The sequence below is a fragment of the Heteronotia binoei genome, chromosome 1 (genome assembly GCF_032191835.1).
Source record: "Heteronotia binoei isolate CCM8104 ecotype False Entrance Well chromosome 1, APGP_CSIRO_Hbin_v1, whole genome shotgun sequence".
Lineage (NCBI taxonomy): Eukaryota > Metazoa > Chordata > Lepidosauria > Squamata > Gekkonidae > Heteronotia > Heteronotia binoei.
The window spans coordinates 259,692,351-259,716,164 of record NC_083223.1 but is presented as its reverse complement, the minus strand read 5'-3'; the positions used below and the strand labels follow the sequence as shown (position 1 = coordinate 259,716,164).

At 46.2% G+C, this 23,814-nt stretch overlaps 2 protein-coding genes and 1 non-coding gene across 3 annotated transcripts in view; 2 read left to right on the top strand and 1 right to left on the bottom strand.

The window, feature by feature from the left end:
- FKBP2 (FKBP prolyl isomerase 2) overlaps positions 1–23,814 on the top strand; it is a 325,209-nt gene that overhangs the window by 44,449 nt on the left and 256,946 nt on the right. The gene's annotated exons all lie outside the window — the stretch shown is intronic.
- Positions 1–23,814, top strand: part of FERMT3 (FERM domain containing kindlin 3) — a 46,409-nt gene that overhangs the window by 19,181 nt on the left and 3,414 nt on the right. The window contains exons 6-14 of the mRNA XM_060254550.1: positions 2,356–2,458; positions 4,588–4,695; positions 5,505–5,639; positions 7,450–7,499; positions 12,975–13,099; positions 14,351–14,457; positions 16,616–16,825; positions 18,262–18,386; positions 22,762–22,903. Of these exons, the coding sequence (XP_060110533.1) occupies positions 2,356–2,458; positions 4,588–4,695; positions 5,505–5,639; positions 7,450–7,499; positions 12,975–13,099; positions 14,351–14,457; positions 16,616–16,825; positions 18,262–18,386; positions 22,762–22,903 (1,105 nt within the window). The remainder of the gene's footprint in view (positions 1–2,355; positions 2,459–4,587; positions 4,696–5,504; positions 5,640–7,449; positions 7,500–12,974; positions 13,100–14,350; positions 14,458–16,615; positions 16,826–18,261; positions 18,387–22,761; positions 22,904–23,814) is intronic.
- On the bottom strand, positions 13,785–13,856 carry TRNAG-GCC (transfer RNA glycine (anticodon GCC)). Its single transcript has one exon. It is a non-coding gene; the product is annotated as a tRNA-Gly (tRNA).

Below are 23,814 nucleotides of genomic sequence, written 5' to 3'. Positions count from 1 at the left end.
TTAATGGCTAAAATGGCGTCATGCACAATCCCTGCACGACTCTGAAACAGATTCTTATAGCACTAATTTTGACTCTGTCTGGTGGCATTGACACCTTATCTTTCGGGATTAGATAATCCACCTTGGTTATCCAATCTGGTGAAAACAATACTTTGTATTTGAGAAGTATTATTACTTTTTAATATTTTTTTTTTGTAATCATTATTTATTTATTTTATTATATTTATATCCCACCCTCCCCTGACAGGTTCAGGGTGGCTAACAACAGTTAAAATAACATGGAATTAAATAATTACAATAAAATCCTTAAAACATTATTGCTTTTTATTATTTTGTTATAGCTCTTTTTTATACTATTCAGTTTATATCAGTTATTATGTTATTATTCCTCCTTCCTATGTTTTTGTTAAATTGATTCACTCCTTATTGACATTGTTAATGAATTATTGTTTTCTTTTGAAAAGTTAATAAAAGTTATATTTAAAAAAAAAAAAACCAGCAGGTAAGGGGGAGGCACAGGGAGGGGTGGAGTAGACAGATTGGGGAGGGATGGAGAGGAACAGGACCAGGGCTGGCCTCAGCATACCACAAAGTAGAGCAGTTGCCAGGATCCATGGATTGCAGCAGGGCTAGCTGCTGCTGACCAGGAACTTATTTACATATTAGGCCACACCCCTCTTATGTAGCCAATCCTCCAAGAGCTTACAGAGCTCTTCTTACAGGGCCTACTGTAAGCTCTCGGAGGATTGGCTACATCAGGGGTGTGTGGCCTAATATGCAAAAGAGTTCCTGCTTTAAAAAAAGCCCTGTGTGCTGACTCCCTGCTCACGCATCTCCTCTGCCTGCCCTTTACACCCTTCCATGGCCTGCTTGTGAGTGATTTGTCACCTGTACTCCCTTTAGCTAGTGCTGCTGGAGAAGAGCATGAGCATGATGCATGAAGTATCAGCCTCCCTGGTGGCCATGGCAGTGGCACTCCTAGCAACATTCACTAGTGTGCGCACCTGTGACTGTAGGTTTGCCAAGTCCAATTCAAGAAATATCTGGCGACTTTGGGGGGGTGGAGCCAGGAAACATTGGGGGTGGAGCCAGGAGCAAGGTGGTGACAAACACAATTGAACTCCAGAAGGAGTTCTGGCCATCACATTTAAAGGAACTGCGCACCTTTTAAATGCCTTCCCTCCACTGGAAATAATGAAGGATAGGGGCACCTTCTTTTGGGGCTCATAGAATTGGACCCCCTCGTCCAATGTTTTGGAAATTTGGAGGGTGTTTTGAAGAGAGGTCCTGAATGCTATGCTGCAGATTTGGTGCCTCTAGCTCAAAAAACAGCTCCCCAGAGCCCCAGATACCTGCGGATCAATTCTCCATTATATCCTATAGGAATCAGTCTCCATAGGGAATAATGGAGTGCCCAGCACCTTCATAGACTGACAAGCTGGTTGAACACAATAACATGGATTTTATTTCTAGATAAAACTATAGATCTACCTTGTCTGGCATTCTCTCTTTCCCAGAAGCCAGCCAGTCCTGTTCCCCTGGGGAAGCTATCAAAGAAATACGGAGATAGCTAATCCTCTGTCCATTGTGTACTGCACTTTTCCAGCTAGAAATGGGATGCCAGAGCAGCTTGTAGCAATTAAAGGAAAGCAAAGGTCCCCTGCGCAAGCACCAGTCGTTTCCGACTCTGGGGTGACGTTTCTTTCACAACATTTTCATGGCGGACTTTTTACAGGGTGGTTTGCTATTGCCTTCCCCAGTCATCTGCACTTTCCCCCCAGTAAACTGGGTACTCATTTTACCGACCTCAGAAGGATGGAAGGCTGAGTCAACCTCGAGCCGGCTACCTGAAAACCCAGCTTCCACCGGGGATCAAACACAGGTCGTGAGCAGCACTTAGGACTGCTTTAACCCTCTGCGCCACGGGGCTCTTCTAACAACAAATATCAATTAGGGTAGAATTTTAATAAGATCTTGGTCCACTCTTATATCATTCCGAGAGAGAGAGAGAGAGAGAGAGAGAGAGCATACTCTTCATCTGGAATGGATAATTCTGAAGAAAAAGTACCTTTCCGTTACATATGTATCATTATCTTCTTTTTGAGTGAGGTGAGGGGGGGTGATTATTCAATTGAGATCTTTAATGATCAGACAAACTAATCTCAACTCCAAGAGGCCTAAAATCTAAAATTTTATATCAGAGGAATTGTCAGAGGAGGGAGAGGAAAAGGTAGACAAAAGCAAAAGTGCCCACTGGAAGACCCGCGTGCTTCTCCGTACATAGTAGGCCCCAAAACAAACAGGATGGGAAGTTGCTCATCAGTGTTCATATTTCCTCACTTCCTGCTTCCCCAGGTGGTTGGATTCATCACGGACTCTGCTGCAACAAGATATTAAAGAAAACGATCATCTCTGGCTACGCTTCAAATATTACAGCTTCTTTGACCTAGAGCCAAAGGTTAGTGCCACCTCCCTCCTCAGGAACCCAGGCCCCATTAGTTCCTCAGCCCCTCTCCTTTATTCTGTGTGTGTGTGTTTGTGTGTGTGTAGAGAGAGAGGCCAGCTTTTATTTTATTTATTTTTAAAAGGGACATTTTAAAAGCCTCCTTTGATGGACTGCACTGCTTAAGAAGCTTAAAAGTGCAGTATGTAATAACTACAGCACTGTGAAGGGGTAAAAGCCAAAGAGGGCTCAAGCGATCAGCCTTGGTCAGTATCAGCTGAGCAATAAAAAGTCTTGAGAGAGCTGGCTACTGAGGAGATTCAGTCAGATTCCTGCCTTAACTGAGAAGAGATGTGTACTGAGATGGTTTGGAAATAGCCCTGACAGAAAAGGGTTTAGTGTTGACAGTCAGATTTCAGCGGTGACGGAATACAGTCTGAATTCAGTATTTGCTGAGAGCATTTTGAACACAGACAGAGAACTGGGGGAAAGTTTGGCAAGCAGGTTTGGGTAGTAGAATAACACTCCCATTCAGGCCAAAGGAAAAGGGAATAGATCTTCTAGAGAAAGAAGAAGAATCCCTACCCAGTCAGACAAACAGGGAGAGTAATCTGTGAAGAGTACAGAGGTCTCTGTTCTGGTGTGATTTTAAACTACCTTTAGAGACCTTAAAAGTCAGTTAAGAACTCAAGAAGAATGCTGGTGTTCCAAAGAAAAAGGGGTTTGAGTACTCAGAAGAGCCTACCAGCCTTTTGGGCACCAAAAGAGTCAGCAATGATACCAATAAAGTGTATTACAATGGAAAAACACTGGGACAAAAGCCTCTCAATAGAAAGATCTATCTGTGAATAAAAGTCCTGTAGCACCTTTAAGACCAACAAAGTTTTGTTCAAGGTATTTTGTGAGTACATACACACTTCTTCAGATACAGTGAAATAGGAGAAAAGCATTCAAACTTACAGACAGGGTTTAGGAAAAAACAAATTAGCATATAACATGATGTAGACATTTTGAGACAAAGCAGAGACAACAAGCAAAGTGCCTACGGCCAACAGCTGTATGGATCCAATTAAGGGGAAATAACATTTGAAGCCATAAAAATGTCAAAATAGGAGATAAAGTGCAATAGAATCTTTTCTAATTGTGGGAAAGTTAACTTTATGATGCCCTTTTGCCTCCCCTCAAAGTGTGAAGGTAACTGTGAATAATTTAAAGAACCCTCATTAGCCTATATAAAAGAACAAAAGTCTGTGCTTGTAGTAATTTCACCTCAGTATTTTCAGCCCGACCTTTCCCCTCAGTGTTAAGTAAAACCTTTTGTTACATTTGAATTTTAAAAGTGTCTCAAGTGCCATTTTCAAAGGCTTAAGTTAAAGGTCAATCCAATCTCTTTCTCTGAGCAAATTACTGTCACAGGCCAAAGATTCATCAGGAGAGAAAAATACAGGTTACCAGGGCTTTTTTTTTTTTGTTAGCAGGAACTAAGTTCCATCTGGCTTGGCATCAGTGGTGTGGCCTAATATGCAAATAAGTTCTTGCTGGGCTTTTTCTACAAAAAAAGCCCTGTGTGAAACAATGGTGATGTCAGGGGGGGTGGCCTAATATGCACATGAGTTCCTGCTGGGCTTTTTCTACAGAAAAAGCCTGCAGGTTACTAGGGTGACAGTGAAGGGACAGAAAAGCAGGGAAAATCTAACCTCTGAGGAAGGGGACGTGGTCTGTCATACCTTAATTTCTCCCAACACTGTTTCAAGGACAATGGCAGCATCAGGACTCAAGAAACATAGGTGGTGAAAAGTACCAACAAGTCAAAGCTGACTAATGATGACCCTTCATGAGGCTTTCAAGGCATGAGATGTTCAGAGGTGGTTTGCCATTGCCTGCCTCCCCATAACAACCTTGGTATTCTTTAGTGGTCTCCCATCCAAGTACTAGCCAGGGCCAAACACTGCTTCACGTCCATGAATGATTTGATAAGATTGGGCTAGCCTGGGCCATCTAAGTCAGGGCTTAGCAGAAATTCAGTTTCTAGTCTGTGGAGCCTTTGAGGTTTTTTTTTCTTTCTGGAGAATGCTGAAAAACACAGTAGAGCTTGTCTTGCATAGTCAGTTGGCCTAGCTGTGCTTTGCTTTCTTGCATTCAAGTATGATGCCGTGCGGATAAACCAGCTGTACGAACAGGCCCGTTGGTCTGTGCTGCTGGAGGAGACAGATTGCACTGAGGAAGAGATGGTGGTCTTCGCTGCTTTGCAGGTAACTTCCTCTCCCTCTTCCCAAGAACATTTGCGTGCCCACTACAAGATGACGGTCAGGCACTTAGTAGGGTTGCCAGGTCCCTTCTGGCCACTAGAGTTGCCAGGTCCAATTCAAGAACTAGCTGGGGACTTTGGGGGTGGAGCCAGGAGACTTTGGGGGTAGAGCCAGGAGCCATTGGGGTGGAGCCAGGAAACATTGGGGGTGGAGCCAAGATTAAGGTTATGACAAGCATCATTGAACTCCAAAGGGAGTTCTGGCCATCCCATTCGAAGGGTAACCCTGGAAGAAATATAGGAAGGATAACTCCTGAGGAAGTCCATTGACGAAATGAGCCTGTATCCGAGTGTTCATAGGACCTTTCTTGTAATATTGGAATGTGAGAATGGACCTCTGTGATAATATTGTTATGTGAATGGATATTTCTAGTGAAGCATAAAAAGATATCTAAAAAGGTTTTTTAATGGTTTTTATTAAACATTGTTAGCCAGTACATCACAGTATTTGTTTCTTTCATTGCCATTCTTATCAACTGTGATCCCTTTTAGTTGATTCACCTCCTGGTAGTGGCTGAAGATTCCCCACTATTACAGGCAATAGAGACCAGCTCACCTGGAGAAAATGACAATTTTTAAGGTGGACTCTATGGCATTATACCCCCTTGAAGTCCCTCCCCTCCCAAACCCCACCACCTCAGGTTCCACTCCCCAGATCTTCAGGTGTTCCAAACCCAGGGTAGGCAACCCTACAGCCCAGTGCAACTCCCCTGATGCATCTCAAGCAGAACCTGTCTGCGTTGTCCCTTCCAGTATCGGATCAACCAGCTGTCCTTGAACACCAGCCCCACAGACCACACTGGAGATTCTGGCCTTGATGACCTGGATGCTGCTCTTGCCACACTGGAGGTCAAACTGGAGGGGAAATCAACAACTCCAAATGTTCTGGTGAGTCCAGAATGGGTCATGGCCTCCTTGACCCTGAGATTATAAGATGGGACATGTCCTTGCTAGAGCATACCAAGGCCAAACTGCTGAGGTCTGAAATTAGGTTTGCCAACTTCCAGGAGGTAGCTGGAGATCTCCTGGGACTACAGCTGATTTCCAGGTGACAGAGGTCAGTCCTCCCAGAGAAAGCGGCCACTTTGGAAAACGGACATTGTGGCATTATGCCCCGCTGAAGTCCACCCCCTCCCTAGGGTTGCCAGGTCCATTTGAGATGCCAGCTGGGAGTGGGGTGGGACATTCCGGGATCCTGAAGTGTCACCTTGAAAGTGCCAATGTCACTAGAAGTGGCATCACATGCCATGCCTATGTCACCCAGAAGTGATGGAGGCATGTTGAGAATGATGCTCCGGTTTTGGGGCAAAACTCTATGGTAAAATCACCCTCAAAACCATAGTTTTGTCCAAAAACCAGAGCATCACCTTAATGTGCCCATGTCACTTCTGGGTGACACAGGCACATCCAGGGCTGTTTTGTAGCAGAAACTCCTTTGCATATTAGGCCACACACCCCTGATGTAGCCAATCCTCCTGGAGTTTACAGTAGGCCCTGTATGAAGAGCCTTGTAAGCTCTTGGAGGATTGGCTACAACAGGGGCGTGTGGCCTGATATGCAAAGGAGTTCCTGCTACAAAAAAAGCCCATGGCACGTCACATGACATTGCTGTTGGGGAGGATTTCCTCTCACCAGCCAGCTGGCCAGTGGCAGGCAGGAGCCCACAAAACCAGAAGATGCCCTGCTAACAGTCTGCAGGAGTACAGGACCTACTAAGAATCTGCAGAACTGTGCCAAGATAATCCTGGCCTAGAGCTTTAAGACCAACAAAGTTTAAATCTGGGTATAAGTTTTCATGTGCACGCACACTGTATCAGTCAGGAAGTGTGCATGCAAATGGAAGCTTATACCCAATTAGACTTCGTTAGTCTTAAGGGTGCCGCTGGACTCAAATTTTGTTCTGTTGGTTCAGAGCAACGCAGCTAATCACTTGAGTTAGTTAAGTATTGTTATATCATATTCCATTAGTCAAGTTAACTGTCCTACAGTTACTGTTAATAAAGAGGCCTTCAGCCAAATGGAACTGGGTGTTTGTTTGCTCCATCATGGCCGGCATGTCCATTAGGCAGCCTTAGGCAGCTGCCTGGAGCACAGCCTGAGGGGAGGGCACCAGTTTCAGCCCTCCTTTCCGCCCTGGCCCCGGGCAAGGGAAATTTATGAGCTGGGTGGTGGTGGTGCTGTTTGCATAGCACGCCCTACCACTGATTACCATAGCTCTGCCTCCAATGCTGTGTCTGTGGGTCTAGAAGCACAAACACAGTGCGGGAGGTGGAGCTACAGCAGTCGGCAGTGGGGGGTGCTATGCAAACGGTGCCACCGCCATCCGAGCTCACCCTCATTGGGGGTGAGGGTGGGGGGAGGAGGAGTGTGCCAGGCAGGGGCGGGGAGGGGTGCTGTGCCTGGGGCGCTGTCACCAGACCCAATGCATTCATTTTCATTCAGGATTTTTAATTGAAGGGTCAGCTCATCCTTTAAAAATTTTTGTCATTTCTGTTTGTCTGCTACAAACATTGTTCCATGCTGCTAAATGTTATTTTTATACTGCTCTGTTCTGATGGTCACTCATTTTAGTGCCGGTCTTCATGTCACTGGTTTTTCATGATTTTTGTGGTTAAAATGCTTTACTTTGTGAGCTGTTCTCTCGTGAGGAGGTCTTTACATTCTCTAAATAAAGCAATAATTTATCTTGCCCTTCTAGGACAGTCTCACAGCCATCCCAGAGTTGAAGGATTACCTCCGAATACTCAGGTGAGTCTTAAAACCATAAAGTGGACCTTGGAGTAGCTCTTAAGTTGATTGGGTTGCCAGCTCTGGGTTGGGAAATACCTATAGATTTTGGGGGGATGGAGCCTCAAGAGAAAAGGATCTAGGGGTCTTAGTGGACCATACGCTGAACATGAGTCAACAATGTGATGCGGTGGCTAAAAGGGCAAATGCAGTTTTGGGCTGTACCAACAGAAGTATAGTGTCCAGATCACGTGAAGTGATGGTATCGCTTTATTCTGGTAAGACCTCCCCTGGAGTATTGTGTTCAGTTTTGGGCACCGCATTTTAAGAAGGATATGGACAAGCTGGAACGGGTCCAGAAGAGGGCAACGAAGATGGTGAGGGGTCCAGAGACCAAGTCCTATGAGGAAAGGTTGAAGTAGCTGGGGATGTTTAGCCTAGAGAGGAAGCGGCTGAGAGGTGATAGGATAACTATCTTCAAGTACTTGAAGGGCTGTTATCTAGAGGATGGTGCGGAATTGTTTTCTGTGGCCCCAGAAGGTAGGACCAGAACCAGTGGGTTGAAATTAAATCAAAAGAGTTCCCGGCTCAGCATTAGGAAGAACTTCCTGACCATTAGAGTGATTCCTCAGTGGAACAGGCTTCCTCAGGAGGTGGTGGGCTCTCCTTCCTTGGTGGTTTTTAAATAGAGGCTAGATGGCCATCTGACAGCAATGAAGATCCTGTGAATTTACGGGGAGGTATTTGTGTGTTTCTTGCATTGTGCAAGGGGTTGGACTAGATGACCCTGGAGGTCCCTTCAAACTCTGATTCTATGAGGACAGGCCTTGGAGAAGGGAGGGACCTCAGCAAGGTATAATGTCACAAAGCCCACCTTTCAAAGCAGCCATTTTCTCCAGATGAACTGATCTCTGTCACTTGAAGATCAGTGGTAACTTATGTAGATCTCCAGGTTCCAACTGGAGGTTGGCAACTCTATGTGGCAATAGCAATGGCTTTGCTTCTGATCTCAGTAGAAACATTAACATTTTGCTAAAGCTGAGGAAGGATGCCTGGATTCTGTTTCCAGGCCTGGAAACATGGTGATATCCTTTCTCATTAAGGAAGGCGGGGATGTGGAAGCCGGAGCCAAGGTTCCTGGGAGTGCTGACTTTTGCCAGCACTTTGCCCAACCTTTTGGGCAAGGCAGTTTTATTAGTATTGCTATAAATCAGGGATGGCCAAACTGCGGCTCAGGAGCCACATGTGATTCATTCACACATATTGTGAAGAAGAAGAAGAAGATATTGGATTTATATCCCGCCCTCCACTCCGAAGAGTCTCAGAGCAGCTCACAATCTCCTTTACCTTCCTCCCCCACAACAGTCACCCTGTGAGGTAGATGAAGATATTGGATTTATATCCCGCCCTCCACTCTGAAGAGTCTCAGAGCGGCTCACAATCTCCTTTACCTTCCTCCCCCACAACAGACACCCTGTGAGGTAGATGAAGATATTGGATTTATATCCCGCCCTCCACTCCGAAGAGTCTCAGAGCGGCTCACAATCTCCTTTACCTTCCTCCCCCACAACAGACACCCTGTGAGGTGGGTGGGGCTGAGAGGGCTCTCACAGCAGCTGCCCTTTCAAGGACAACCTCTGCCAGAGCTATGGCTGACCCAAGTCCATTCCAGCAGGTGCAAGTGCAGGAGTGGGGAATCAAACCCGGTTCTCCCAGATAAGAGTCTGCACACTTCACCACTACACCAGACTGGCTCTTGAAGCCCTCGCTGCCCTGTTGGACGGCTTGGAGAAAGGCATTTGTCTTTTTAAATCACTTCTCCAAGCTTGGAGAGTGCATTTAAAGTTACTTTCTTTTCACCTCTCCCTCCCCCCATCTATTTGCTTTCCTTCCTTCCTTGTGGCTGTCAAACATCTGATGTTCATATCTTACAGCTCTCAAACATCTGACGTTTATTCTGTGTGGCTCTTATATTAAGCAAGGTTGGTTACCCCTGCTATAAATAAAGTGGGCGGCTTGCATCAAGTCATGAGAGCAGCAGAAAATCCAGGTCACTTGTAGAGAAAGCGTTTCTACATGCATGGAGGTGGGGAGATACTAAGGAAAAAATATATTGGTAAAATAGCCAAAGGCGGGGGCAAACCCTACCAGTTTGGTGTAGTGGTTAAGTGTGCGGACTCTTATCTGGGAGAACCGGGTTTGATTCCCCACTCCTCCACTTGCACCTGCTAGCATGGCCTTGGGTCAGCCATAGCTCTGGCAGAGGTTGTCCTTGAAAGGGCAGCTGCTGTGAGAGCCCTCTCCAGCCCCACACACCTCACAGGGTGTCTGTTGTGGGGGAGGAAGGGAAAGGAGATTGTGAGCCGCTCTGAGACTCTTCGGAGTGGAGGGCGGGATATAAATCCAATATCTTCATCTACCTCACAGGGTGTCTGTTGTGGGGGAGGAAGGTAAAGGAGATTGTGAGCCGCTCTGAGACTCTTCGGAGTGGAGGGCGGGATATAAATCCAATATCTTCATCTACCTCACAGGGTGTCTGTTGTGGGGGAGGAAGGTAAAGGAGATTGTGAGCCGCTCTGAGACTCTTCGGAGTGGAGGGCGGGATATAAATCCAATATCTTCATCTACCTCACAGGGTGTCTGTTGTGGGGGAGGAAGCTAAAGGAGATTGTGAGCCGCTCTGAGACTCTTCGGAGTGGAGGGCGGGATATAAATCCAATATCTTCATCTACCTCACAGGGTGTCTGTTGTGGGGGAGGAAGCTAAAGGAGATTGTGAGCCCCTCTGAGACTCTTCGGAGTGGAGGGCGGGATATAAATCCAATATCTTCTTCTTCTCTCTTCTACCCTCTGAAACAGCCTGATCAGAGGGACGGAGCGTGTTCCAAGAAGCGTACAGTGCTGAGAGTCAGTTGAAGTAAGGACACAGAAGAGGATGTGAAAACCGGACTCTTGATGCCCCAGGAAGTTTATAATTTCTTGAGAGGGGAGATCTGGGGAGAGGAATCCAATTCCAAATCAATCCTCCTTCCCTGGGTGATTCCTTGCAGTTGTAGAGCTTGTTTTATTTATTTCTCAAACGCCTATAACTCATTAGGGGCAGTACAAAAATCAATAATAAGCCGTGCCAGCAGAGCACTTTCCCTTATTTTATTTGTTTACAGGCTTTTCAGGCAGCCGTTCAATGGAAGACTGCTCATAAGGCAGTTTGCAAAATAAAAATAAAAATAAAGGAAACCCACAAATGTAAACAACCATACAAAACAGAGACCCCAACAATTAGAAGAAGAAGAATTGCAGATTTATATCCCACCATTCTGTCTGAATCAGAGACTCAGAGCGGCTTACAATCTCCTTTATCTCCTTCCCCCACAACAGTCACCCTGTGAGGTGGGTGGGGCTGAGAGGGCTCTCACAGCAGCTGTCCTTTCAAGGTCAACCTCTGCCAGAGCTATGGCTGACCCAAGGTCACTCCAGCAGCTGCAAGTGGAGGAAGGGGAAATCAAACCCAGTTCTCCCAGATAAGAGTCCACGCACTTAACCACTACACCAAACTGGCTCTCTATTAAGTGTTAATTAAGCATTTCAAAAAGTGAATTGGAAGAGAACTCCATCCACCAGGATAGCTGAGTGAAACTTCCAGTTTCAGAGATGGTGTATCTGAATACCAAGGCTTTTTTTGAGCAGTAATGCACAAAAATGCAGTTCCAGCTGCCTTGGCACTAGGGGTTGTGGCCTAATCAAATGAATTCCTGTGCAAAAGAATGGTATGTTGGGGCTGTGACCTAATATGCAAATAGGTTTCTGTTGGGCTTTTGCTGAATACCAATCAAGGAACAGAGTGAGGGTAGCCCCATGGTGCAGTGGTAAAGCTGCAGTACTGCAGTCCTAACCTCTACTCATGATCCCGGCGGAAGCTGGGTTTAGGTAGCTGGCTTGAGGTTGACTTCCATCCTTCCGAGGTCGGTAAAATGAGTACCCAGTACCCAGGGAAAGTGTAGATGACTGGGGAAGGCCATGGCAAACCACCCCGTAAAAAGTCTGCTGTGAAAACGTGAAAGCAATGTCACCCCAGAGTCGGAAACGACTGGTGCTTGCACAGGGGACTACCTTTACCTTTTTTAGCCAACTCTGGGTTGGGAAATACCTGGAGATTTGGAGAACGGAGCCTAGGGGGACCAAAGTTTTGGGCAAAACTGACAGAAACCAGACAGCTGTTAAGCCCCTTTGGAGGTGTTTGCTCTGCTTTATTTAATACATGATGATATATTTGGTTCCAATCGATGCATGAACCCGACAGTGTCTGATTGAAATTGCTTTTCAGTCTGGAGTAGCGAGTTGACTGCTTTCCTCTGACTGCTTTCATCTTCGACAAGAGAGACTTTAAGAGACTTTATGTGTGAGAATTTACACCGGCTGGTGTTCGTATGCTCATTGTGCCTTATGTGTTAATTGTAATATTGTTATTGGAGAATTAATATGCACTGTTTGGAGAGTCACAATATATTGTTTATTATTTTATTTATTTACTTACTTATTTTGTTCAATTTATATCCTGTCCTCCCTGTACACACACACACACACACACACACATGCTGTTTGGATAGTCACACAACATATTATATTTGACATGGTGTTGTATATTCTCTGACTCTTACTGTTCACTTTGGTCAGAGCCAGCCCTAGACTGTCTGGCAAGGCTAACTTCTGGTGTCCCCCCCCCCTCCCTGTTAACATCACCGAGTCACATGGGAGGCCCAATTTGTCACTCCTAGAAGGCTGGCGCTCTAGGTGATTGCCTAGTTTGCCTAGTGGCTGACTCAGCCCTGACCATGATCCCTTTTACTGTTGTAGTTCTACCTGGAAGTTAGCAACCCTAAGATGGGGCAACAGGAAGTGCCGTTGCCTTCATGAGTGACCTGGTTGTGGGCGTCCCAAAAGCATCTGTCCCACTGTCATTGGATACAGGATGCTGGAGCAGATGGACGTATGGTCTGACCCAGTGGGATTCTTAGGATAAATTGAGGAAATGTGTGGAAATGTGTTTCTTAAGGAGGCCCTCAAATGTAATAAGAGAGGAAGAGAATCTGAAGCCAAATGGCAAGGCCTCCCAGTGGCAGTAGGGCAGGCAGCTCAGGGTTGGGAAATACCTGGAGATTTTGGGGATGGAGCCTGAGAAGGGTGGGCTTTGGGGATGGGAGTGGGGTACATAATGCCATAAAGCCCACCTTCCACGTCCGCCATTTTCTCAGGTTAACTGATCTCTGTTGCCTGCAGGACACAGGTAGGGACTAGAGAGGTAGTTTTAGATTTAGCTAGAAGATTCGTAGCTTCTTGAGTGAAAGTTCCAAGGAACCAGGTAGAGAGGAACAAGCCCATGGAGCTGCTGGAGGAGACTACAAGGAGGCTGGTGTGCAGGTGAGAGAACAAAAGAGAATGGCAAAATGAGGAGGGAAAGCCGCATGATGTTGCTTTCTTGTCCTTTTCCACTGCACAGGCCCCGCAAGCTGACGCTCAAAGGTTACAAGCAATACTGGGTGACCTTCAAAGAGACAGCCATCTCCTACTACAAGAGTCCTGAGGAAGCGCTAGGAGAGCCGGTGCAACAGCTTAATCTCAAGGGTGAGTGACTCCAGTCATCAGACCCAGAACTACAAAGCTACAGCTATGAACACATGAATCTGCCCTGTATTGAGTCAGACCTTAGAAACAGAGTTGGAAGGGACCTCCAGGGGCATCTAGTTGAATCCCCTGCACAATGCAGGAAATTCACAAGTACCTCCCCCCTATACTCCCAGTGACCCAGAAGATTCCATGTCCAGAAGATGGCCCAAAACCCTCAACAACCCAGGGTCCCTGACCAAACTGGCCTGGGGAAAAATTGCTGCCTGGCCCCAAAGTGGCAATCAGCATTTCCCTGGGTATGTAAGAAAGGGCCACAATAACTAAGGGACCTTGGTCCCTTGAGGTCAGTCTTGTCTACTCAGATTGGCAGCAGCTCTCCACAGTACTCTTTCTCATCACCTACTGCCTGGTCCTTTTAACTGGAGAGCCGGTTTGGTGTAGTGGTTAAGTGTGCGGACCCTTATCTGGGAGAACCGGGTTTGATTCCCCACTCCTCCACTTGCACCTGCTGGAATGGCCTTGGGTCAGCCATAGCTCTGGCAGAGGTTGTCCTTGAAACAACTCTCGCTCAACCCCACCCACCTCACAGGGTGTCTGTTGTGGGGGAAGGAGATTGCAAGTTGCTCTGAGACTTTGATTCAGAGAGAAGGGGGGGGGGTATAAATCTGCGGTCTTCTTCTTCTGGAGGTGCCAGGGGTTGAACCTGGGACCTCCTGCATGGCAAGCAGATGCTCTGCCATTGAGCCACAGCTCCTCTCCTGTCTAAGCAGAGTCCTGTGTGTTCAGAATTAGAAAGAAACTGGGGAGCAGAGCCTGGAGAGCTGCTGCTGTCCAGAGTAGGCAGCACTGGATGAGAAGCCAGTGGCTCCATACAAGTTACCTTCAGAAGATGTTACAGGAGAAAGGTTCATAGTGGCAGACCCTGATAAAGCTTCTGGAGATCCTCAAGGCTTCCCATGGCACTGCTTAAACTCACTCTCCTCATGTATTTTGCATCTCAGTTCTGTGAGGGGCCACAGCTCAATGAATGGGGCATGTACTTTGCATACAGAAGGTCCCAGGTTCAATACCAGTTGAAGGACCTCAGGAAACCACAAAAGATCTTTCCCTGCCTGAGGCCCTGGAGGGTCATTACTAGACAATAGTGAATCCAGATGGACCAGTGGTTTGATTCAGTATGAGGCAGGTTTGTGCGTTTCTTCAGCCTTTCTCCTCTCCATTTGTAACGCTATTTCCCTCCCACTCCAGGCTGTGAGGTGGTACCCGATGTCAACATCTCAGGGCAGAAATTCTGCATCAAGCTACTGGTTCCTTCACCAGATGGAATGAGTGAAATTCACTTGCGCTGTGCAGATGTGAGTGCCGGAGTGTGGAAATGAAATCAGGTTTAAAAGGAAGCATGCATTCTATTAGCAAGTTGATGGTGCAAACCTACTGCAGATGACGCTTGCCCATTTGGTGTAGTGGTTAAGTGTGTGGACTCTTATCTGGGAGAACTGGGTTTGATTCCCCACTCCTCCACTTGCACCTGCTGGAATGGCCTTGGGTCAACCATAGCTCTGGCAGAGGTTGTCCTTGAAAGGGCAGCTGCTGTGAGAGCCGTCTCCAGCCCCACCCACCTCACAGGGTGTCTGTTGTGTGTGGGGGTGGTGGAGATAAAGGAGATTGTGACCGCTTTGGAACTCTGAGATTCAGAGTATAGAGTGGGATATAAATCCAATATCATCATCTTCTTCTTCCTAAACCTGAGTTGATGAATCAATTTGGAAAAATCTCAGTCAAAGTGCCTTTGTACAATGTATGGATAGGAAGGTGCACACTTATGTAGGTCCTGCCCACATTGCCGTAATTTTTCTTACCTCTATCCCCTGAAGTTGCTATTTGCCCTCCACCGACAGAGCTCTTTTTTCAGTCTTTTGTTTTTTGAATCATTAGATCACTGAAACACAATCACATTGTAATGATTGACTGTGGGAATCTACTAGCTCCTCTAAATCTCCAGCTTCCATTTAAAAAACACCCCCTCTGTAGCCCTTTTCATTTAGGAAGGTATAAGAGAAGCCAGGGCTTTTTTGTAGAAAAAGCCCAGCAGGAACACATTTGCATATAGGCCACACCCCCTGGTGCCAAGCCAGCCAGAACTGCATTCCTCTGCATTCCTGCTAAAAAAATTCCTTCCCAGCACACATGAAGCTGCCTTTTGGAGCTGCTGGGGATTGAACCTTCTGCATGCCGAACAGATACTCTACCACTGAGCCACATCCCCTCCCCAAAATCACATGGCAGTGCCTTATACTGCATCAGACAATTGGTCCGTCAAGATCAGTATTGTCCACTCAGATTGGCAGTGGCTCTCCATGGTGCTATACAGAAGTCTGTTCACACCACCTGCTACCTGACCCCCTTAAGTATTGATGCTGGGGATTGAATTGGGGCAGGGCTTTTTTTTGTAGCAGGGACTCCTTTGCATATTAGGCCACACACCCCTGATGTAGCCAATCCTCCAAGAGCTGATAGGGTTTTTAGTACAGGGCCTCCTGTAAGCTTAAGGAGGGTTGGGTACATCAGGGGTGTGTGACCTAATACGCAAAAGAGTTCCTGTTACAAAAAAAAGCCCTGCTTATTTTAAATTAAGTTCTCTGGTGGTTAGGGTGGTGGTGGTGGGAAGGGTGAAGTAAGGAAATTGCAAGGACAACTACTGCATGGGTGCTCCCTTGCTGTTCTGAATGCCTCTGCTCTTGCAGCAGCAACAAGGTGTGCTGTGGCTCGGTAGTAGAGCATCTGCTTTCGCATGCAGAAGGCCCCAAGTTCAATCTCTGGCATCTCCAGTTAAGGATCTGGCAATAAAGACCCTGCCTGAGACCTTCAAGTCTGAGTAGACAATTCTGACTTTGATGGACCAAGGGTCTGATGCAGTAGAAGGCAGCTTCATGTGCCCGTGGAGAGTCACAGTGTGAAAGCAGCCCAAGTTTCCGAGAGGATGGTGCAGATTTTTTTTCTGTTGCCCCAGGTCAGACCAGAAGCAACAGGTTGAAATTAAATCAAGAGAGGTTTCTGTTAAACATTAGGAAGAACTTCCTGACAGTCAGAGTGGTTCCTCAGCGGAACAGGCTTCCTTGGAAGGTGGTAGGCTCTCCTTCCTTAGAGGTTTTTAAACAGAGGCCAGATGACCATCTGACAGCAATGCTGATTCTGTGAATTATGCAGATCATGAAAGGAGGGCAGGAAAGGTTGCATCAGTGCTTCGTTCTTGTGGTCCTTTCTTACACACCTTGGACATACTAATTGCCGCTTTGGGTCAGTCAGCAATTTTTCTCCAGGCCAGATTGGCAAGGGATCTTGGAGGTTTTTGCCATCTTCTGGGCATGGAGCAGAGCTCACTGGGGATGTATATGTGGAGGGGAGGTATTTGTGAATTTCCTGCATCGTGCAGAGGGTTGGACTAGGTGACCTTGGAGGTCCCCTCCAGTTCTATGTTTCCTGATACCATCTTCCTCCTCTCCCCGCCACCAGGAGCAACAGTATGCCCAGTGGATGGCCGGCTGCCGGCTGGCAGCAAAAGGCAAAACTATGGCGGATGCATCGTACCAGGCCGAGGTCCAGAACATCCTGTCCTTTCTACAACTGCAGCGGGCTAACCCTGATGCTCCTCTTGCTACCGAAGCTGAGGCTGCCCAGTGGCTGGTGTCACCCCGTTACCAGAAGAAATTCAAACCCAAGCAGGTACCTCCAGGCTGCGTTCCCCTCCCCAAACTTCTGTCCCTTGGCACTGCTCTTCTGAACTCTCCCACACCTTCAAGGGACTCGAAGCTGCATTTATCATAAGAACATAAGAGAAGCCATGTTGGATCAAGTCAGTGGCCCATCCAGTCCAACACTCTGTGTCACACAGTGGCCAAAAACCAGGTGCCAGCAGGAGGTCCACCAGTGGGGCCAGGACACTAGAAGACTTCCCCCTGTGCCCCCCCTCCGCGAGCACCAAGAATACAGAGCATCACTGCCCTAGACAGAGAGTTCCAACAATACACTGTGGCTAATAGGCACTGATGGACCTCTGCTCCATATGCTTATCCAATCCCCTCTTGAATCTATATCACCATAGAGCTCCACAGTGCCTGTTTCCCAGCACTCAGTGTGTGTGGAAAGAGGGCTGTCAAGCAATGTTCCTTCTAAACTGTGGATTCTTGCAAGCAAAAATTCTACTTCGTGAGCTACTGGCATTAAAGTTATTTTCTATGGGAATAAGTCTCCAAAAGGAATAATAGAGTTCCCAGCAGACATTTCCCTCCCCCGGTTTCTGATGACCCTGAAGTGAGGGGAGGGCCTTTAAACCAGGGGATCCCCTGCCCCCACCTGGGGATTGGCAACCCTATCATTTGGTTTTTGCAGAAAATCCAGGCAATGTCATTTCCAGCCTACTGCATTTCAGTACTTTTTTGTGTGTATGGAGTGGTGGTGGGGGGGAAGGTTTTCCCACACTTTTTTCCCAGGTCCAATTTGTGGAGGTTTTTGTTTTGTACAAAGTGCATCTGCAACACGTTACCAGTCCACATTTGTGTTGAAACCTTCTCAGGCTTCTTTAAATTCTGTTGTGCTCCTCTGTTTCTGCTTCTCAATTAATTACTTCCTGTTAGCTCTCAGTAGCTGCAGCACACCTGAATTAAATCTTCTTCTAGAAAGGCTGCAATTAGTGCTTTGCTTTTTGCAGCCAAGCGTATTGCTCATTGCTTTTTCCTGCATGATTGTAACATCGTATTTCAGCATTTACAATAATAAAACGAATACTAACGAGCGACAGTTCTTGCTGCAAAACTATGGTAATAAAAAAATCCCATGTTGCTTGGGTTACCAACTGCCTGCAGAAAAAAAAGATCCCCTTTTTGTTTATTAAAGCTTTAACGGTATGTTATCTGCCTGGTGATATCTACTTCTGGGCCACAAAAAAGTTTCGTCCGCCCATTTCCACATATTAACCCTCTGTTAAAGGCACAGGACATTTTTCTCCAGACCTGTTGGCAATGCTAACTTGGCCATTGTAGGAAACAGGATGCTGGAGTAGATGAATCTTTGCTCTGGTCCAGTATGGGTTGTTTGCCTTCTTTTACTTTCCCTGTGGCTTTACAAATCACTTCTGATGTTCTCCGTTTATAAACATGCAGTTAACCCCGCGCATCCTGGAAGCCTATCAAAACATGTCTCAGCTCTCGCTCGTCGATGCCAAGATGAAATTTATCCAAGCCTGGCAGTCGCTCCCCGATTTTGGCATCTCTTACTTCGTGGTCAGGTAAGAACCCATTCTGTCTTCCCAGGCCGGTCTCGGGGATACGTCTCCTTTCTTGAAATGACTTCTGCTTGGAATTCAGCTACTAACAGCAATGTGAATGTTTAACCTATAATTTTTATAACAATGGAGAGCAAAGTTAAGGATTTTAAAAGTTCATTAGGCAAGAGAGTCAAAGATGTACTGAGGTTATTCCCAACCACTGAAATCAGGGGAATTTGAAAGTATCCAACATTGACTGGATTGTGTCTTAAAATGAAAGTTGCATAAAATTTATAAACGTAAGTCATTCTACACATATTCCAGAGACATTGCCATGTTGCCACAAAAGTGGGGGTCTTGTGGGGCATTAATGAACTCCTGGGGCAGGCCTCAGATTCAGCAGGAGCGCACAGGAGCACAGCTCCTGAACCTTTCTGCGGGTTCCCCCTCCTCCTCCCTCCCTCCCTTGTCCATTGAATAGTAGGTGCAGCTGCATAACAATCCCTGCATTAGGAGAGCAGCGAGCCAGCCAGCCACCAGGGGCTTTGCCATGCCCCCAGCAGCCCCCATTAACCCTTGGAAAAGCCTGCACCACCCTTTTCCCACTTCTAATGTGATTTTGGGTGGCGGGTGGCTTGCTGGCCTTTTGACTGGGAGGAGCAGCCCAGGAGAGCTGCAAGCGAGTGAGGCCTCCTTGGGCTGGCTGGAACTCTAGCAAGCCTAAGCAGGCCTCACTCGCCTGGGGCTCTCCTTTCTTGCATCGGGTTGCTTTTGGCTGGGGGGGACATATGCTAATAAGTTATGCTAATGAGCTCCACCGCCTATTTTTCTACAAAACAACCCCTGTCCTGGGGTATTTTTTTACCCTGATATGTCAAATGGTTTTATGGAAGAACAGCAGTCCCAATGACAAAATGTACAGATGTCTGAGTTTGTTTTCTATCTGGGCAAAGCAAACTGTTAAGTGGGAACCGGTTGTCTTTTAGGGACATTGTTTACCAGGGCTATTTTTGCAGGAAAAAGCCCAACAGGAACTCATTTGCATATTAGGTCACACACCCCTGACATCACCATTGTTTCACACAGGGCTTTTTTTGTAGAAGAAAGCCCAACAGGAACTCATTTGCATGTTAGGCCACACCCCTGATGCCAAGCCAGCCGAAACTGCATTTCTGTGCATTCCTGCTTTTTTTTTTTTTTTTTAAAGCCATGTTGTTTACTACTGTGCAGGTGACAATCTCCTAACAGGAAAAAAGTTCTAGAGCCGTTTTTCTGTACATTTTGCTAAAACCAGGAAGAAAGCTCGGTTCAGACATAATATATAATTTAGGTTTTAATCAGATTAACTATGGTAACTGTGCTTGTCAGAATGTGGGCCGCTCCACTAACTATAGTCAGGGCATTTTTGGTAGAAAAAGCCCAGCAGAAATTCATTTGCATATTAAGCCACACACCCTGACATCACCATTGTTTCACACAGGGCTTTTTTGTAGAAAAAGCCCAGCAGAAACTCATCTGCATATTAGGCCACACCTCCTGACACCATGCCAGTCGGAACTGTGTTCCTGTGCGTTCCTGCTCAAAAAAAGCCGACAATAAGTCGAGATCTATAAAGCTGGGATCTGAACCCACAACCTGAAGGTGGCTTCTTAATCACTATTCATCTTAACTGTGGTTTCATTGGACATACAAATGCAGACCTGGCTTAATTCTGCCTTGCTGCCTGGTCCCAGCATCTTTCACTCCCAGCTACAGAGCCACTTGCCAGATCAAAGGTGATGAATTCAACATTTGTTGAGGCAAACCAGGATCTGAATTATCATCTGTAAACCAAATCCTGGTTTCACAAACTAGCCATAGTTTGAATGGTTTCATATTATGTCTCAACTGAGCTGAACAGATTGATTGTTGCATGAATTGTTGTAAGCCTGGCTCCTACTTTGCACAGATGCAGGAAGTGTTGTTCTTTGCTGGCAGATAGATGGATGCAGTCCATGACATATTTATACAGACTCAGAACTTGGCAAGCCAAGTATGGTGACCACTAGTCAGAAATCATACACCCTAGATAAGTTAACTTGTAGCGGGAGAGAAACCCCTGATCTTGATTCAGTCCTAAATGAATAGCCTCAGACATCCCAGTCTTGTGGCACCTAAAAGGTTAACCGAAGATTTCATCAGCCAGGAGCCCCATTAGGTTTTATGTTTGGTAGGGTAGCCAACCTCCAGGTGGCACCTGGAAATTCCCCACAATTACAATTGATCACCGGACGACCAAGATCAGTTCCCCTGGAGAAAATGGCTGCTTTGGAGGGTAGACTCAATGGCAAGATACCCTGCTGAGGTCCCTCCCCTCCCAGACCCTGCCTTCCCCAGGCTCCACCCCCAAAATTTCTAGGTATTTCCCAACCCAGAGCTGGCAACCCAACTTCTTCCACTTCTTCCTGTGTAAGTAAAAGCTTTCACTTTATCAAACTAAGTATTGCATACACATACACAAAATGTTGTTTCTCTCCACGCTTCGCTTATGTCCGCTCTCCCATTCTACAGTGCATATATATATTAATTTATCCTTGTCATTATACAAAATTGAATTTTTACTAAAATTGATAGGTGTTTGAGCACTGTAAATAATTCCAGTGTTTGGCACCCCTTGGCAAGAGCAACAGAAGGTGGAAAATGAGTTTCTCTCTTACTGTGCAACTAGTTAGACTTTTTCTTGTTTCCTTCTATCACTATATTTTTATAGAGCCCCGTGGCGCAGAGTGGTAAAGCTGCAGTACAGCAGTCCTAAGCTCTGCTCACGACCTGAGTTCGATTCCTGGCAGAAGCTGGGTTTTCAGGTAGCCGGCTCGAGGTTGACTCAACCTTCCATCCTTCCAAGGTCAATAAAATGAGTACCCAGCTTGCTGGGGGGAAAGTGTAGATGACTGGGGAAGGCGATGGCAAACCACTCCATAAAAAGTCTGCCGTGAAAACGTTGTGAAAGCAACGTCACCAGAATCGGAAACGACTGGTGCTTGCACAGGGGACCTTTCCTTTCCTGTATCACTACAAGTAAAAGACCCTGCAATTTTGTTGATGAAAACTAGAAATGTGCAGAAAAGGGTATGAGATATCTCTGAAGGAGGCCCCTGCAAGCTGTCAAAGCCGTGGCTACAAAAAAGAATCCAAAAGCCAAGGTCAAAAACTGCAATTGTTATTGAATGAGTAATTCCTGACACGTTTGGGCGGTTTTCATCAAGGGAATTTATTCAGCAGTTTCATTCGGCATCAAATTGCATCTCCTTCTAATATAAAATACTCAGAGCTGTGATCACAGGCGCGGCTGTTGTACGTGTGTTAATATTAGAAGGCAATGCAATTTGGGCATGGTTACTGATAAATAAATCCCTCTGGGGAAGACAACAAAAACACAGCGGGATATTCTGTCTAAACTGCACTTTTCTCAGTCTTGCCTTTTCCCAATAATCAATGCAGTTCATGTTGTCATTTGCTGAAGTTTATGATGCAGCCTTTTTATAACATCCACATATGGGGAGGAGTGGGGTACAAAACCAGCCCAGAAACAAGCTGAGCTGAGACCCTTGCACTGCCAGCTGCACTCCAGGGATCACTTGTTCTGGCCTTGCAACATTGACAGGTGTGTGTTCACCTGTTACCTGTTCCTATGCTACCTGGCACAGGAACAGGCAAGAAGCAAGTTGACACCTGTTGAGGTTGTAAGGTTGCCAATCCCCAGGTGGGGGCAGGGGATCCCCTGGTTTGTAGGCCCTCACTCTGCTTCAGGGTCATCAGAAAGCTGGGGGGGGGGGGGGCGGAAATGTCTGCTGGGCACTCCATTATTCTTTATGGAAACCGATTCCTATAGGGTATAATGGAGAATTGATCTGCGGGTATCTGGGGCTCTGAGGGGGCTGCCTTTTGGGCTAGAGGCACCAAATTTACAGCATAGCATCTGGTGTCTCCCTCCAAGATACTCTCCATGTTTCAAAAGGATTGGACCAGGAGGGCCAATTCTATGAGCCCCAAAAGAAGGTGCTCCTATCTGTCATAATTTCCAATGGTGGGAAGGCATTTAAAAGGTGTGCGGTCCCTTTAAATGCAATGGCCAGAACTCCCTTTGGAGTTCAATCATGCTTGTCACAACCTTGCTCCTGGCTCCACCCCCAATGTCTCCTGGCTCCAACCCCAAGTCCCTAGATATTTCTTGAATTGGACTTGGCAACCCTATGAGGTTGCCACTGACTAGTTCCAGGCCAATTAGACCCTGCAGCTCCATAGACTGAGATCAGCTTTTGCTGCCCATGCAGTTTCACTGTCCTTGGAAATTTTTCAAGGAAATTGATGGCCCAGTCTATCCTCAGTCCACATCATGCTTACTTTCTTTCTGCAGGTTCAAGGGCAGCCGGAAGGATGAAATCCTGGGCATTGCCAATAACCGCTTGATCCGCATCGACCTGGCTGTTGGGGACGTGGTGAAGACATGGCGATTCAGCAACATGCGCCAGTGGAATGTGAACTGGGATATCCGGCAGGTCAGCCCATGCGGCAAACTGGGGAGGGGTTTCCAGTGTTCTGAGTTCCCAGGACCCCAACCCAAGTGGGTCTTTGACCCTTCTCCGCAGTTATTTTTTTTTTTTTGGAAAATTAAATAAGTACAGAAGATTGCAACTGTAGTCATTACACATTGTGTAGTCAATAAATAATGTCTGTTTTGGTGAAATAGATTATTCCCTTTTCTATAATGAATTGCATCTATGAGTTTATTCATGTGTGCAATTTCTAAGCTGTTCCTTTAGGAGTCGAGGTAATGGATCGTTTCTGTTTTAGCTGCCAGCAATAAACCTCTATCAATTATGCTTTTGTTCCTAGGGAAAAAAAAACATTCTCTTGGATCTATAACTCTGAAATGAGAACGCTCCTATTAATGGAGAATATATTTCGCTTTTGTGTCTGACTTGTGTTAAAACTAAAGTTTGAGTCCAGTGGGACCTTTTAAGACCAACAACTTTCTATTCAAGGTACAACCTTTTGTGTGCATGCACACTTCTTCAGCTACAATGAAATGGAAATTACCAGTCCATACATATAGGCAGAGGCTCCATCCAAATACATATAGGGCTTATACAAATCCAAATACATATAGGCAGAGGGCCCATCCAAATACCAGCCAGGGATAACCCTGCTTAACTTCTGAACAAAATAAAGAGGAAATATAGCCCTATTGGGGTATTGGTAAAGAATATAAATATAAGGGTTGAATCATAGAATCATAGAGTTGGAAGGGACCTCCAGGTTAATCTAGTCCAAACCCCAGCATAATGCAGGAAACTCACAAATATGAATGAGGTTAGCATGTGCAGAAGAGGGCCATATGTCCTCTTATTTCATTTCTTATTTGGAATAATAGATTAGAATTGTAGATTGTAATGCAGGGGTGGCCAAA